A 16,412-nucleotide genomic window follows, 5' to 3' on the forward strand; every position below is an offset into this window, starting at 1 on the left:
GAGTGGATCACAGTCAAAATATTGTTAAAAATAAAGAGATTATGCTGTTTTTTTTCTTAGCATGACCTACATAAATTGTAAAATGTTTTGTAATTTAATGAACTTATTTAACTCTCAGTAATTTGGGACAATACAATGACATGAAATACCTCCAAAAAGGCGAGCGTTCATTATTGTATTCCTAATCTAAATTGGAGTCATTTCTTTTTCTCACTCACACACTTTCTCTTTTTGTTTTTAGATATGTGACAAGGAATGGCATTACTACGTCATCAATGTTGAGTTTCCCGTGGTGACTCTCTATGTGGACGGAGTGACTTATGACCCCTACCTGGTGACGGACGACTGGCCCATTCACCCATCACAGATCGATATGCAGCTCACAGTCGGCGCTTGCTGGCAAGGTAATGATGATGGTTCTGTTGAAGACTAATGCATTTTTTAACATCTCCTCAATGGGATTCAAACACCCTGGGGAAAATTCAAAAGTATAGTTGAAATTAATAGAGCAGTTTGGAGTGTTGAGGGTTTTTTTTTAAGCTTAAATTAAAACTTAACTGGCATTTTACTAGAAGAGTGACTACTGAACAAATGGACAACATTGGCCCTGAATGAACAGTTGTATAAAGAGGAACTCTTAGACTGACTTCGATAAACGAATAAATACGCTTGAATGAAGGGGGGCTATTAAACTGTCCTCTAAACTGATGGCTGCCACTAATTGCACAAAAGTAAGAGAAAAAGCTTTTTCACACAGCACATCACGGTGGGTTTGATAGCCTAACTTAGACAGCTCAGTGATGCTTATCCTCAGATAATGATATCGCTCTATGCTTCATCTGACACAGCTTGGTCACGTGCCTTTCATCTGTATCAGTGACCTCAGAGCTAGCTCCATTTTCTTTTTTCCTCCACTTTCATCAGTCGCTCTGTGCCTTTCCGATAATTAGAAGGACTTTAATTGAAAAGGGAGTTTAGGAACTCTTTTTTACCTTGGCCCTAAAGGCCTTGTGGGAAAGTGCAAAAGTATTACTGGATTCCTGATGTAAGCCATTAGCATCAGATTGCTTTCAGAAAGTAAGAGGATTTTCAAGATCACTATGATGACTAAAAATTACCTGCAAAGGGGAGCTCATCTATTGTTTGGGTTTAGAGAACTCACAAAGAGCAAGCAAGAGATATTGGTTTGGCTAGGAACGGCTTATGTGGACTGGAATGGATCAGAACATTTCTGTCAGAATCTTTAGCAATCTGTTTATAAGCTTAATACCCATATTTCTATTCTATTACAATGCAAGGCCTTCACCAACATTTATCTTAAAAGCCATAGTATGGTGCTTTAAATACTGTTTAATGTTCACATGTCATTTTTTTACTCTGTGATGACACAAATTTAAACTGCAGATCATGATCATGAGGCGTATGGTATCGGCTGTAAAACAGTTGAACTCTGGATGTCGTTAAAAAAACAGCATTAAATAATTATTCATCAGGTTTGCCACATTTTAAACTACAGGGTTATATCCTGTTTCATTTCATTTCATTTAATGATTCAACCTTAGAAAATTTTAAGAAACATTGAGGGAAGAACTTTTTTATTTATCTTCTGTATAAATAACCACTGGGGAACGCAAACCATATGGTTCATTCAACAGACAATTAGCCACAAATTAATCACCAAAACCATACTTGAACGCATAGTCAGTCTGAACAAGTGAGAAAAATACCAGCTTGAAAACCTTTAGATTCTGTGGCTGACAGTGATATTAATCAACAACACTTTTGATTGATTAATTTATCATTTGACAAAATACTTTTTACTTAAAGGTATTGGGGAGGATGTTATTTTGGCTTCAAATTCCGGGTGGATCATTAAGACTATTGGTCCTCCTAATTGTCAATCATTGTGACGTAAAGCCGTTGTATGTGCTCATCCCTAGCTAAGTTTCGCTTGTTGTACACGCGCACTTTCAAGTGTTTAAAAGAAGGCGAATCTCAAACTGGAAACGGACTTGGAAGAGGATCGTAGTGGTATAATCGACCTAGTAGTTATTAGCAGAGAAGTTTATCCTAATGTAAGCTATGATTAACGATGCTAGCCCTGGCACAAGTCACGCACCGGGCTCGCGCACGCTCTCTCGCACACGTTTAATAGGCGTGCCCTCTTGGGAGTGGTGATGGCATTTATTTTCTAAACTTTGGGAAAATCCTCTTCTATCCCTTTAAGAAATGAAAAAGTTATGTTACTATCCATGAACAATATACTGTAGGTAATTAGTAGATAATGTGTAGTCTTTTTTAATTCTAAAAATACTTTAGTAGACAAAACTGCTAAATCAAACTACAACAATTTTCACATGAAATGTGATTAAAACAAAATTCACTTCCATGTGCCTTTCTTTACTTTCTTCACTCACCATATAGAGAATAGATCTGTCTTTTACATCCTAAAGATGTTTTCCCATTTCTCAGATAGTTTGAATTACATGAACTTCAGGCGGTGAATGCTTCATAGTGTCGACATGTTTTGTTATGCTGGTTGAGCCGAGTCCAAGGGTAGACACCTGTTACCAAGTCTACTTGTCTTGTAAAAAAACAAAAATACATTTGTCATGAACAGCCTGAAAATTACCGGGCCCTAGTGTAAAACACTTAAAATGGACATAGCAGCTACCAATGGCTCAGAATGTAAGTGTTCAATTAGAATACAAATCTTCTGTTAACTGTAGGATCTGTTTGGCAAGTAACATGACTTTCCTTTAACTCCTTGTCTCATTTATTGTTAAGCTTGTTCAAAAAAAAGACGCACAACAAAAGCATATAGAAAGTATTTCATTGGCACAAGAATTACAAAGTATTCCCTCAACCCTTCCAATAAAGCATTATGTGCTTTGTTCATATTTGTTTTATGTATTCTGTCTTTCAAGTAGTGTTTGCTTCCCCTTCAACCTTTTTCTCTTGCCTGTGAGTCGAGGAGCTTGCTGTTCACTTCTCACACAGTCAGCCTATATATACTATATGAACTGGCAAGATGTGTTTAATTGTGTGTAACAATAAGATTGTAAGGTGTCACCTTTTTTAGCTTCATCTTCTCTCTCCTCCAGTTTGAAATCACACCCACTGCTCTATTCCTGACTAACGTGTCAACACATCATCAAAAGTGCAGATTGGTTACATGGGGGTACAAATGTAGTCATAAATCTACATATATTTAGACAGCAAACAATGTTACACCATGTTTTATAAATATAAAGCCATATTATGTATATTGTGACTGTAAGTGATAAGACCATGTAAGCATATGATGAGACTGTGTAAGTAAGGACAACATGAGTCTAGCCTCTTCATACTCATTATCTGTTGCTGTTTAAGAAGTTAATGGTTTGTATAAGTAAAGACCTATTGAAATACTTAGAGTGCTAACACCACATAAAGACCATCGCCACATAAGGACCACACAGCAAATCCAGCAAATTAACACTGTCAGATTTGATTTCAACACTTTTAGTGTCTATATGGGTCCACCCCAGAGAGTGTTAATTTAACTCTTTTTGGAGAGTTGGTACCTTAACTCTAATAAAGTGTCAAATATTAAATATGTCTGGAGTTAATAGTTTAACACTCAGTAACAGTAACTCAGTGTTAGAGTCTAAATATTAACTCTCCAAGAGATTTTTTCTTTTAACTACATAAGAGTTATTTGTAAATAATACTAAAAAAAGTATACATTTTGATTTTAACTTTTAGAAATTCCTTGAGAAATAAACATTTAAGAGGCAATGATTTTCTGAAATACATTTATTTCAAAACATGCATCACAATTAGAAAACAATTTGTAAAACATGTAACAATGTGGAACAATGTACATGCTCTCACTTTCATTAGAATATTGCTTATCTATCATATGTGAGCTGGTCAATGCAAATAACAGCATTTTCATTATTTTTTTTTATTTTAATACATTATGCATGGAAGTGTTCGTCAGGATAAGTCCACCCTCTGTAAAGAGTTGAGACTGAAAGCTGAATTTCACCATAACTGAAAGAAATTAAGAGAATTGAAATGTCATAAACTATTAAAACCACCAATTCAAGTTGTTCACTCACAGGTAATTAGTCTATACCAATTTACATTGCACATAAATACAAACCCTCTTGAAGAAACTGGAGGAAATGGAAGCATTCATCACTTTGTGGAACTTTAATGTACTTCTGCACTCCCCCATATTCCACCTTTGCAAGCATCTCCTGCATGGAGATTAAACCAGAAGTTGTGTAAGCCCAAGCCCAATTGTAGATACTATTGTCCATCTTTAAAGGCAAATTTATACTCAAAAGTAAGTAAGTAAATAACATTTATTTATATAGCGCTTTTCGCTGATAAAAATCACAAAGTGCTTAACAATAACAGAGAACAGAACTTGTTTGTTAAAATTGTGCTCTCTTAATCAACGCACACAGACAATAGTTAGTGCAGAAATAAATACAAAACCTCAACCTTTTTTATTTTTACCTAAACCGTGTGCACAAAGCTCTGAAGAGATCTAAATGTTAATGTAGAACCCAATCGGAACATCTGTCTTCAAGTCGTGGCATAACTGTATGTCAACCTTTCATGATCTGAAAATTGCTTTAGGTGTACAGTAGTCCCTGGCTGTTTCGTGGATTTTTTTACAGTGCAATTTGGATGTACTTTTTTACAGTGTATGAACGCATCGTGTTCTGCGTCCTGATTGGCTAATGCTGCGTTCACCCACCAGTGACACATCCAACTCAGTGAGTTTCACTGTCTGCTGTAGTGAGGAGCTGTGCTCCTTTTTCTCTTCTCATAAACCACCAGTGAAAAAAGCCGGTGTGATTAGCGGCTAATGCTATGCTAGCTCAGTGCTACAGAGAGAACTTTTACCTGCTACTACCACCTCCTCTCTGATTCTCCTCCACACCTAATCCTTCCTAGTCCTGGTTATAAAGACCGTGTCATACAGCTCCACGTGGACACACACAGCTTCTACTCCATGGTTGAATGGGTGAACAGACCTGTATCCGTGTTGACGTGACCGATTTCGCCTATTGTGGGTGTTTTTTTAGAACGTAACCCCTGCGATAAACGAGGGACTACTGTATTTAAGTTAGCCAAAAATGTGAATGTTCACCTGCACGGTTTTTTAAAACTATAGTTTTGCCCGCAAACAATGAACTTCGGTGTGCTAAACCAGACTTATATGCCATATCACGAAGCAATGTGACTAATGCCTATCACACAGGTTGGTCTCAGCCCAAAATAATAATGACAAATAAAAACATATCAAATTAAAATGACTTACCAAGCGTGGCAAACACCTCAGTCATGTGGAAAGCAAATTGTTCTGAATAGTCGCTTCGGTGAGAGCCTGTGATGCTGGGGGCGGAGTCAGTGAATTTACTCTTTTAGTGTTATTTCCACTGTGGGAGTTTAGAGTTAAAAAATCAAGAGTTATTGTTTCTATTGTAACACCTCCAGATTTGATATAGAAACACTCTGTTTTAACACTCGATTTTAACTACTAATATTATACACACCAGAGTTACATAAAAATAATGTGACTCTATTAGAGTAAAATTAACTCTGCTTTTGTACAAAGTCTACCAACACCAAAAATTAAACACTTTTGAATTCATTTTTTTCTTTCAAAGGTCTTTTTATTGAAAGATAATAACAGAAAATAGCTTTTACTGTACAGGGAAACATATATTTTTTCTTTCCCCCACCCTTCTGGAATGACCAGTCCCTCCGTAAGCTTGACTGTGTGGTAAGAATCTCTGGAAGACTTCACTTTTCAGGTCACAAAACATCCAAACATGAGTTAAGCCTAGTCTAGATGACATTTAACCACAGCTGCACCTAGAAGTCACATTCTAAGTAATAAAAGGTCAGGGTTGACAATACACACATCTGTACAGATAAGGGCAATCCTTCCTGTAAACTGTAAAGGAGGCCGAGTTTCATTTAAGATTTATGTTGGTATATAGGATGCAGTAACACACCAAAAATATTAAATAAATAAACAAACAAAGAAAATAAAGAAATAAAGAAATCAAATCAAGAGAAATAGAGAGGAAAAAAACTAAAAGACAGTAAAAGGCTACTCAGATATGACAACAGTGGGTCTCTCAAATAATTTCAGGAAGGTGTCCCACAATTTATAAAAGTTGCTTTCTGTTCCCTGGGCAGTGTAACGTATTTTCTCAAGATTCAATCAGGTCATTGTATCTCTTATCCAGTGCGAGAAGGACGGTGGGATAAGATCGCTACTCTTAAGTAAAATTGCTCACCGGGCCAGCAAAAAAGTAAAAGGCCAGAACATTGAGTTTTGCTTTTGGCAGGTCCGAATCTGGAAATGTGCCAAAGATAGTGGTCAAGTGGTTTGGCTGAAATTGGTGGTGAAGTATCTCTGACATAGATTGGAAAAAACGATGTCCAAAATTGAGCTAAAAGTGGGACAAGACCAATAAATGTGAATGAGTGAGCCAGGATCACCTTTACATTTATCACAAGTAGGGTCCACATCAGGATACGTGAGAGCCAGTGTGGTTTTATATATATGAATGCGATGAACTACTTTTAACTGCAAAAGAGCATGACGGGCACAGAAGGAAGAAGAGTACGCACGTTTAAGAGTTAAATCTCATACATTGTCCAAAAAAGTAAAGCCTAGGGCCTGTTCCCAAGCTGTTCTGATAGCAGCCATAGAGGGACAGTGCAATTTAGAAATAAGGTTGTATAGGTAGACATTATCACTTTGACATAGGTTTGACAGAGAGAAATGTATAAATATGATTGACGAGTAGCTTAGAAGGGAACTGTGGAATTAAACCCTGTACATAATGCCTAATCTGTAAAAAACGGAAAAAATGCGTTCTAGGGATACCAAAGGTGTCACTTTGTTGAGAAAAACACTCAAAGGATTATCAAAGAACAGATCATCAAAAGATCTCAAGCCTTTGTCATGCTAAATCTTGAATGCACCATCAGAATTCAAAGGGACAAAGAGGTGATTCGCCGCAATCGAGCTTTGCAATGACTTTTGCAGCCCAAAATGTTTTCGAAATTGGGTCCAGATGTGCAAAGACTGTTTTACTAAGGTATTACTATTAGGAAAATCAGAGCTAGTAGAAGTGCAGCACCCAGAAGGGCGGGCAAGGGAATTGGAGCACTAGCATAGACCTCCATCATTACATGACATGATGGTTGCAGATAAAAGTGCACCCAATACAACATACAGCAAATATTAGCTGCCCAGTAGTAATACTGGAAATTAGGAAGAGCAATTCCACCAATCTTCTTGGGTTGTTGAAGAAATGTTTTTCGTAATTGAGGGTGTTTCTTGTTCCAGATGTAGGACGTGATTAAAGAATCAAGAGATTTGAAAAAAGGTATTTGGGATAAGAATTGGGAACGATACAAAAATTTTAGGAGAAGCTTCATTTTAGTTGTATTTATTCTACCAATGAGAAGACAGTGATAGAGGGGACCATTTGGACAAAATCTGCTTAGCTTGGTCAAATAAACATAGTAGATTATATTTAAACAGATCTCTCAATTGTCTTGTGACACAGATTCCAAGAGAGTAGAAATGATCTGTCACCACCTTAAATGGAGGGTTAGTGAGGTTAAGTCTCTATTTGCTGGAAAGAGTTCGCTCTTATTAAAATTAATTTTATATCCTGAAAACTGACTAAAAAGTTCAAATAAGGCGAGGGCTTCCGGTAAGAATGACGCTGGTTCCAAAACATAAATGAGTAAATCATCTGAGAGACCTCCTCCCCTGCATATCCCCTGTATTTTCCTATTGTTACGAATAGCTATCGCAAGCGGCTCTATGGCAATAGCAAACAGGAGCGGGCTAATACGGCAACCCTGCTATGTCCCCGTGTAAGACGAAATATTTTGAGTAATGGTTGTTAGTTAATACAGAAGCAGAGGGAGAGGTATAAAGTAGTTTAATCCAAGAACAAAAAACTCAGCCGAAACCAAATTTTGGAAATGTCAGAAAGAGAGTCTCATTTTACTCTGTCGAATGCTTTTTCAGCATCGACAGAGAGAAGGCATTCTGACTTATCATGTTTGGGGGAGTACAAAATTTTAAATAGCTGACGAATATTAAAAAACGACTGCTGATTTTTTATAAACACAGTTTGGTCAGGGGATATGACAGAGGGGAGAACATCCTCTAATCTGCGAGCCAGGGCTTTAGCAAGGATCTTCACGTCCGTATTTAACAACGATATCAGCGTGTAGGAGGCACAATCTAGCAGGTCCTTATCTTTTTTCAACAAAATAGAAATACAGGCCTGGTTAAATGAAGGAAGGACTTTGTCTGACTCAAGTGAATCAGAAAACACTTCGCACAAAAAAGGAGTAAGCTCAACAGAAAACCTGATCTGATGGGAGACCGAAAGGGCCAGGAGATTTGCCCAATTGCATGGATAATATTGCAGCAGTAATTTTTCCTTTGGTGATAAGTGCTTCTAGATTGTTCCTCACTTCTTGATAAATGGATGATACATCCAAATTACTAAAGAAGTCATCCATGTTATCTGCATCTGCTCTACAATCTGAATTATACAAGTTGGAGTAAAAACTTGAAACTTTTCATTATTTTCAAGACCATCACTGTTAAGTTAAATCATCAGCAGTTTCATCACCCACATCATTCTTACTCCACAGCATACCAGTAATCCCATTTCATCCACTTTTTTTTTCCTTTTTTATCTACTATCTGGGACCAATAATGGCTTCTCTTGCAACAGCCTCATGTGATAACATCTGTCATGGTAGGACTAAGTGGATAGGTGGGCATTTTAATCGAAGGTAGGGTGGAAAGTGGGAGAAAATGGTACTTGGAGAAGCAGATGAGGCATGAGCATACAAGCTTGGCATAGACTGAAAAAAAGAAAAAAAAAAAGCTTGGCATAGACTGGTAGTATAATTCCACATTGACCTTGTTCTTTTATGAGATTGACTCTTCTCTTCTGGCTATTCACCTCTTGGCAGGGCATCAGAAAATAATTATCAGAATGTGGTATTTATTAAGTGAAATATTATTGATATTTGGGTCCACAAGAAGTATGTGTTGCATAGAATATAACATAAAGAAACAAAAGCAATATCTGAATGCCTGCCTAATTCTCAGTGCATTTGGATCTGACACAATACAATTAGAAAGGACCTTTCAGTTAGAATGAGAAGTATCAGTGATTATGCCCTTGATTAATTTTGCCTCTTTCAGTCAACACAGTGTTAACATGCATATCTTTATTAATGTGACTGTGGTCATTAAGTGTATATATGAAGATGAACATTTTTAGGGTGCTAAGACTACCTTTCTGCATTTGTTCCTGTTAAACATGTTTCTTTGACTCAGTTTGTTTTTCATTTATGAGATTTTTTTACATTTTCTGTCAGGTGTTAAGGACATGTCAGCCTTCTCTGTTCTTTGTTTTTATCACTTAACAATGGATTCAGTACTAGTGGAATGACTGCCTCCCCAGCATGTTTTAAATTCAGTTTTGTTTAATATGTTGTCTTTGTTCTGCCACAAGCTTGTTAAAATGCTGTAGAACAACCTACACACGTTGCAGAATAGTTGTAATGATATGTTGTAGCTTATATTTAATATTTGACGTCTAGTAGTGTTTCCTATGTGGCCTTAAAAACCGTTTATAACACGTTCAGGTAGTTTTTACTGAGTAGGAAGAAATTAAGTATGGATTGATTTCTATCAATCAATCAATCAATCCATCAATCTTGTTTTTTTCTGCACTCTACTTTTACTGAATCTACTTTAGCTCATCAGATCAAAAATAAATCATGACTGAATACTTATTCAACAACTGACACTTAAATGTTTGTTTTATCTAACAGTAACTTTAAATCTTTCAGGCGCTTATTTCCATGATCTAAAGTACAGCTCTGCGCTTCATTTCAATCACAGCGGCTGGTTTCTCAAAGCAGCGTTTTGATGCCTACATTGTTGTAGGTCTTTTCCTAAAACTCAGGCGTGGCTGTGACGCGGTCCAGGACCAACGGCACACCATGCCCTGTAACTGATTAAGAAACAGACTTGGCTCTGCAGGAAAGTAGGGCTTTTATATCAGAAAGGGTCCGGTGCAGATCGCAGACACAATGCCATTTTTCACCTGCCTTTTGGTTTTCAAACATCTGTGTCTTTACCAGACATAGGTTTTGGTAGCAATCGATGACTCAGTGACCTAATTTTCACAGATTAAAAACTATGTTTTCTCATTTGTTTTCATTAAGTTTAACACTTACATTAAGAAAAGGTCTATATTTTTACGAAAGGACACTACGTGAGCTTGTTTGACGGTAAGGTGTGCAGTAACTGTGAGCTTTACGCACAAGGGCTGCATGAATGAGATGAAAAAAAGTGACTGACCAGGGGTTTCCACTGGATACGTCTCCGCTGCCATGGCACCGATCCGGTTTTTCACCGCTGTCCGCTGTCTGGTAATCCCCACCGGTTGCGTTTTGAGTGCGCCGCGGTGCACTCCGGTTGAACGACTGTGACGTCACGAGACAGAGCAGTTCTCACAATATTTATATAATAGCGCGAGAACGCAGTTAAATGTACGTGTTATAAACGCAACAATAAACAGAAAAAAAGGTCATTGTTCCTAACGAAAGAGTACAAGAAGGTTGGACTCTGGATTTGTCATAGCCACATTTTTTATCAACAGTCAACAGAGAAGAGATAAAACTGCACCAGTAAAACATAAACTAAATCAAAATATGAGAGGAATCAATATAGTGGATGTGAATTTTTTACACATTATGACGTTTTGGTGATGTATTTACTTGAAATATAATCTGAAGTGTTTTATTTTGAAAAGTAACCCGATATTTTATTGTGGAGTACGTGCTTAATTTCCTGTTTAGCTTAATTTGCTCTGTGCTGATTGATGCGTCGTGCTCCGGTGTCCGCCAGAAATAGAAGCCCTGCGTATATCTGGCAGAGGGCACCGGACTACCGCATCTGGGATGGAGCAGAGATGCACCGCAGCGGACCTGGTGGAAATTAACACATAGAATAAAGTGGAAACCTATCAGCTCCGGTAACGCGGAGGTGACGTAACGCAGCGGAGCCGCATCCAGTGGAAATTGGGGGATAGTAGGAGTGCTTTTGAAGTCCACATTTTTGTATTCATGTATTCAAAGTACCACTTTAAACATCTGTAAGCCAAAATATGATTGCATGTTATTTTCCTTTAGTCTTTTGGTGGAATACTGCCGGAATTAGAAAGCTGCAGGGTGAATGAAACAGAGGTAAGAATTGTAAATGCGAGAGTTTTGATTCGCAGTGCTAGTAACCTTTCAGCTAATGAGTGGTTTGGAGCCTGTCTCTTGCCAGTCCTGGCCTTTGAGGAGTTCAGAGGCCAGGCTTTCAAAGTGTTGACTTTTTTTCTTCCCTTTATTTAGCTTGGATGAGTCGACTAAGAGAAGCGCCTGCACTTTGGCAGGTGCACCTTACTGTTTATTCAATGCATCAGGACTAAACACCTCCATCATTAGCACAAATATAACTATAGTGTTATCATGGGGTCATAAATAACGCATGGGCAAGGTCAATGATAGTATGATGATAATGTAATTAAAATGAGATCTTATGCCAATTTCTCACTGTTTTTAACTAACTAGTCATTTTTTTTCCATTTAAATTTGACCTGATTTCCAAGTCTGGTTCTTGCCACAAAAAAAAAAATGCCAAAGCTGCATTTTTAAATTTCAACAGTTTTTATTTTCAATGTGTCAGAGGCAGCTAATCCAATATTTCACTGCATTTTAGGAGGAGAGGTGACAAAGCCACGGTTCACCCAGTACTTCCGGGGAAGCTTGTCTGGACTGACCATTCGACCAGGGAAAATTGAGAGTCAGAAGGTCATTTCCTGTTTGCAGGCCTGCAAAGAGGGCCTTGACATCAATTCTCTTGAAAGCCTGGACAAGAGTATTAAGGTATGCCCAAATGTACCAAATACAAATACAAATATGCACAGCATTGTTTTAAAAATATTAGTTTTTGTTTTTATTGGACCACACATTAGAAGTTTGTGTTCCAACACACCATACTTTATTTTTTTTAACTAATAATAAACCAAGCTCTTCTAAACTACTCATGCCTTGTATACCACTGACAGCTGATCAGCAGCACTAATGTTATTGGAAAGTACCTGTAACAACTGTTTATAGCGATTAGTTGTGTTGATTCAGTAGTCTAATATTTGATTATGTTTTTAGAGTTGTTTCGTTTTGTTTTACTTGCATTTAGTTAATTTGGTGACACGTGGGAATGAGTTGCTTTTGTAAAGGACACAGGGTTGTTGGTTCAAGTCCTGCTCAGTTATTTCATGGGTTGAGTGTTTACTTATAGCCTTTGTTTTTCTTGTTTTCATTTAGTTCTAATTGGTATATCTTAGTCCACTGCTTTGCCAATTTCTTTAATTTCTTCCCTGTCTATGTCTGTGAGTCACGGATTCCAGTTTGTTTCAACGCACCCTGTCTTGTCGGTATGTTTGTAGAGAATGAGTAGGCTTCCTTTTCCCCCCATGTTTCTACTCAAGGAAAGGATCCTACACACTATTTAAAGCACCATTTACTTTTTTTTACCATTTAAAGCGATAAAATGGTAAATGAACAGTCAGGTGATTTGTTTTGATTAGCACAAGAATGACGGACAAATGGATGCTAAAGAGGTGAATTGAAGGTGCATGAATAAATTATGTTAAATTACCACATTACGACTCATTTTGGAGCTGTGTGCTGTCACATATGTAGAGAATAGGTCGCTGAGTTAAGTGTTTTAGAGCAATGTTACAACATTCTATACGGCAGAAGTATTCCGGTACATAACGTGTAGCAGCACTTGAAGCTGCTTGTTATGTTTACAGCTGTATGCAAAACGAGTGGCTCGTGAATAAAACTGCGTTTTTTAAAGAAACTTGCCTCAAATCATTTTATATGCGTGCGTACCGATTTGAATAGTGTTGGGCTGTAATTGCTTCGGACTTAAAGAGAGATCAGCTTCATTAAGGTTTGGACGGGTTCGGCCATAATCTGTGTGGCTCTGACTAATGTTTTTAGGCCTGATTACGGCTCTAATTTAAAGCACACCATTCAAAGCTGGCCATTTAATGGTTTTTAGATCATTGTCCTTCATGCTTTCTGCCAGTGTTGGGAACGTTACTTTAAAAAATAATTAGTTATAGTTACTCACTACTTGTTCCAAAAAGTAACTGAGTTAGTAATTGAATTACTCTATAATAAAAGTAACTCATTACCAAGAAAAAGAACTATTTGTGTTACTGTTTAAGAAAAAAAAAAAAAGTTGCTATGTGTCAAAAAGTTCAGATTTTTCAGATGAGTGTGTCGTTGTGAGGTGCTTCATTAAATTTGAGTTGCTTACAACGAATTTCGACAAAGTCATCACTCCTGGATATAATGAACACTTCACATGCACGTTCTTGCCTTTGACCACAATTAATTTGTGTATCGTAACTTTTCATCGAACTTCTCCACGCTCACCATCTCTGCTGCTTCATCAAATCTTTAGTGGTTGTGTGTGTGGTGCGTGTGCTAGCACATGTGTAAAAAACACTGGCTCTGATTGGCAACCATGAAACATGACATCGCCTTAGCCAATCATAATCGCTTACCTCGTTTTTTAACCCACCTCCTCGTGCTGGCACATGTGTAAAAACACTGGCTCTGATTGGCTACCATGAAACATGATGCCACCTTAGCCAATCATAATCGCTCACCTTGTTTTTTAACCCACCTCCTCACGACAGCTGTGTATGAAGCCAGGGGTGCTTTTGGATCATAGTTTATTCAATCAATGCATGTAACGCACCGCATTTAAAGTTCAGTAACGTTAACGACGTTGTAACGGCGTAAAAAGTAATTTGTTAGATTACCCCATTACTGAGAAATAAATGCCATTGCCTAACGTTATTATTTTAAATGCCTTTATTTCAAACACTGTTTCTGATAGTCAGTTGTTTTTTTGGTTATTTTATGTAAAAATATTGTTGGGTTGACATCTTTGGCATCCTCATGCTTCCTTTGCTTCTCCTCATTTGGTCCATTGGGACAAACTAGACAAAATCTTGACATACACTTCCTATATCTATAGATCTATACATATATAGTTGGATGGATGGTCTTGTTCAGTGAAAGCTAGTGTTGGTCTAGTGGTTAAGGAAGCAGGCTTGTAACTGGAGGGCCCCCTGTTGAAATCTCAGCTGGGCCATCACTGTGGGATGTTGAGCGAGTCCCTTAACCTAACAGCTCCTTGAATGTCCCCAACTGGCAGTCCACCCCTACCCCTTTGGGTAAAATGCAGAGAAAATATTTATCTATGGTGGTTAATAAAGTATACATTATTATTAGATAATTGAACAAAAATAGACAGTTTTAGCCCTTAGACTACTGCTTCACCAATCTTTGGCACTTTTCTGTGATCTGCTATTTGGATTTTTGCTTTCTCTCTAAACCCGTACAAAAAGTTGAGATACAGCAAACAGATGATTTTCAGGGGGTTATAGTCAAAAAGTGAAGAACCACAATCTCGGACCGGTGTAGTAGATCATTTAGAGCATCCATATTCCTTATTTTCCACAAGAAGCCAGGGTCACTATGTGGCACACTGGTGAGCATTGCTGTCTCTCAGTGCAGAAATCATGGGTTCACCCCAAACCTTGGCTCTGTCATGCCCTGTGATAGATTAGCATCCCAGTCAGGAGGGTTTTAGTTTACACCATCTTACACTCTATGACCGCTGGGACAAGCTCCAGCAACTCTTGCACCCCGGTACAAGAAAAAGTGGGCGTAGATGACAATGAAATCAAGAATGACGTCATTAGTATGGTGGATGCCAGGCAGACCGCAATCAGAGAAGAGAAACAGTTAGTACAAAAGAAGGAAGGACGTGCAGTGACAGAGGACAAAAAAGACAAAGCTGTGAAGTGGAAAATGACAGTGGAGTGGGACTTCATAGAGAACCCCATGGTGGGAGTGGTAAAGTGCTATCATCTGGCTCCTGAGACTCAAGCTTAGAAAGTGTGAAACACTTTGCTGTTTTGGCAAGGGAACAATAAACCTTTCTTAAAGAGACATGGGCCTAAAATCAAGTGCTGCAGGAGAGTGAACACCTCTGTCAAAATTCAACTTTTAGCAAAACATGCTGACTTTCTAGTAGACTGATGTGATACATTATATTTTATTTGTAGTTGATTGTGTAGTTGGTCTTTTATGTGTGAAGTTATGAGATTCTGGCTTAATTTGGAAAAGTACAATTGACTATTAACAATTAACAGAAAGGAAATACAAAAAGATGGAACAATAATAAGTTAAATAGTGGTTTTGTTTGATTGTTTTGAGATAGTTAGCAGTGTACATAGTTTTTACTGACAATCAATTGTGATAAAGAGTAATCCCCAACACAAGACTCACCACCTCTGCTTTAACACAAGGGAGGACTTTTGTATCTACAGGGTTAAACACTGCCACCATGTGACCAGAGAAATATGTGGGTGCATTTGGTTTATTTAATGAAAACAAATAAGAAAAAAAAAAACCAAACTGTTTAAATCAGTTAAAGTCAAATATTAGGATACAAGAAAAAGATTAGCATTAATGCTTTCCCCCATCAGGAGGTCAATCTCTCCCATCACATCAAACCCAATCATTATACATCATCCCTATTAGAGCCATTGTGTGCACATATAAACTATTACTATTACTGCCTTCACCAAATATGTGTGTTTTTTTCTTGCCCAGTTTCACTTCAACCCAGCTCAGTCTATACTGGTAATGGAAGGAGATGACTTGGGGAACATAAATGCTGCTGTGAGAAAGGTGTCCTACATTAATTCCCGGCAATTTCCCACACCGGGTATCCGACGCCTGCACATCTCCACCTTGGTCCAGTAAGTGTCCAACATTTATAGCAGTCATTTTGCTTTTCAACGCACTTAAGCTCACTATATTGCACATTAGTTATTTTATTATTTCTTATTTTGATCTCCTAGCGTGTGACCAGTTCATAGTAGGCCTACCTCTGCGCTCACATATGAAGTGTGATCTCACCTCCACACCCCTGCTAAGTGTTACATCAACAGAGGAACAGAACTGTCAGACTAACATTTAATTACCTTTTCACACATTTATGCACAATCCTTCTTTCCTTTCTCCTCATCTTTTCTTTTGCTGTCACTTTCCCTTTCCTCTAATACATCATTCAGCTTGTTTTTATACTTTCTTGTCATGTATATTTTTAATACCGCCTGGGTGTTTCCAGAGGTAGGGAGGGATGCAAAACAAGAGGATGTATGCATGTGGAACAGGCTTCCTTGTGGGTT

At 37.8% G+C, this 16,412-nt stretch overlaps 1 protein-coding gene across 1 annotated transcript in view; it reads left to right on the forward strand.

Moving 5' to 3' along the window:
• LOC114474868 (calsyntenin-2-like) overlaps positions 1–16,412 on the forward strand; it is a 356,008-nt gene that overhangs the window by 317,349 nt on the left and 22,247 nt on the right. Inside the window, exons 9-11 of the mRNA XM_028465442.1 lie at positions 242–404; positions 11,843–12,009; positions 15,832–15,980. Coding sequence (XP_028321243.1) covers positions 242–404; positions 11,843–12,009; positions 15,832–15,980 — 479 coding nt within the window. The remainder of the gene's footprint in view (positions 1–241; positions 405–11,842; positions 12,010–15,831; positions 15,981–16,412) is intronic.

This window comes from Gouania willdenowi, chromosome 13 (assembly GCF_900634775.1).
Source record: "Gouania willdenowi chromosome 13, fGouWil2.1, whole genome shotgun sequence".
NCBI lineage: Eukaryota > Metazoa > Chordata > Actinopteri > Blenniiformes > Gobiesocidae > Gouania > Gouania willdenowi.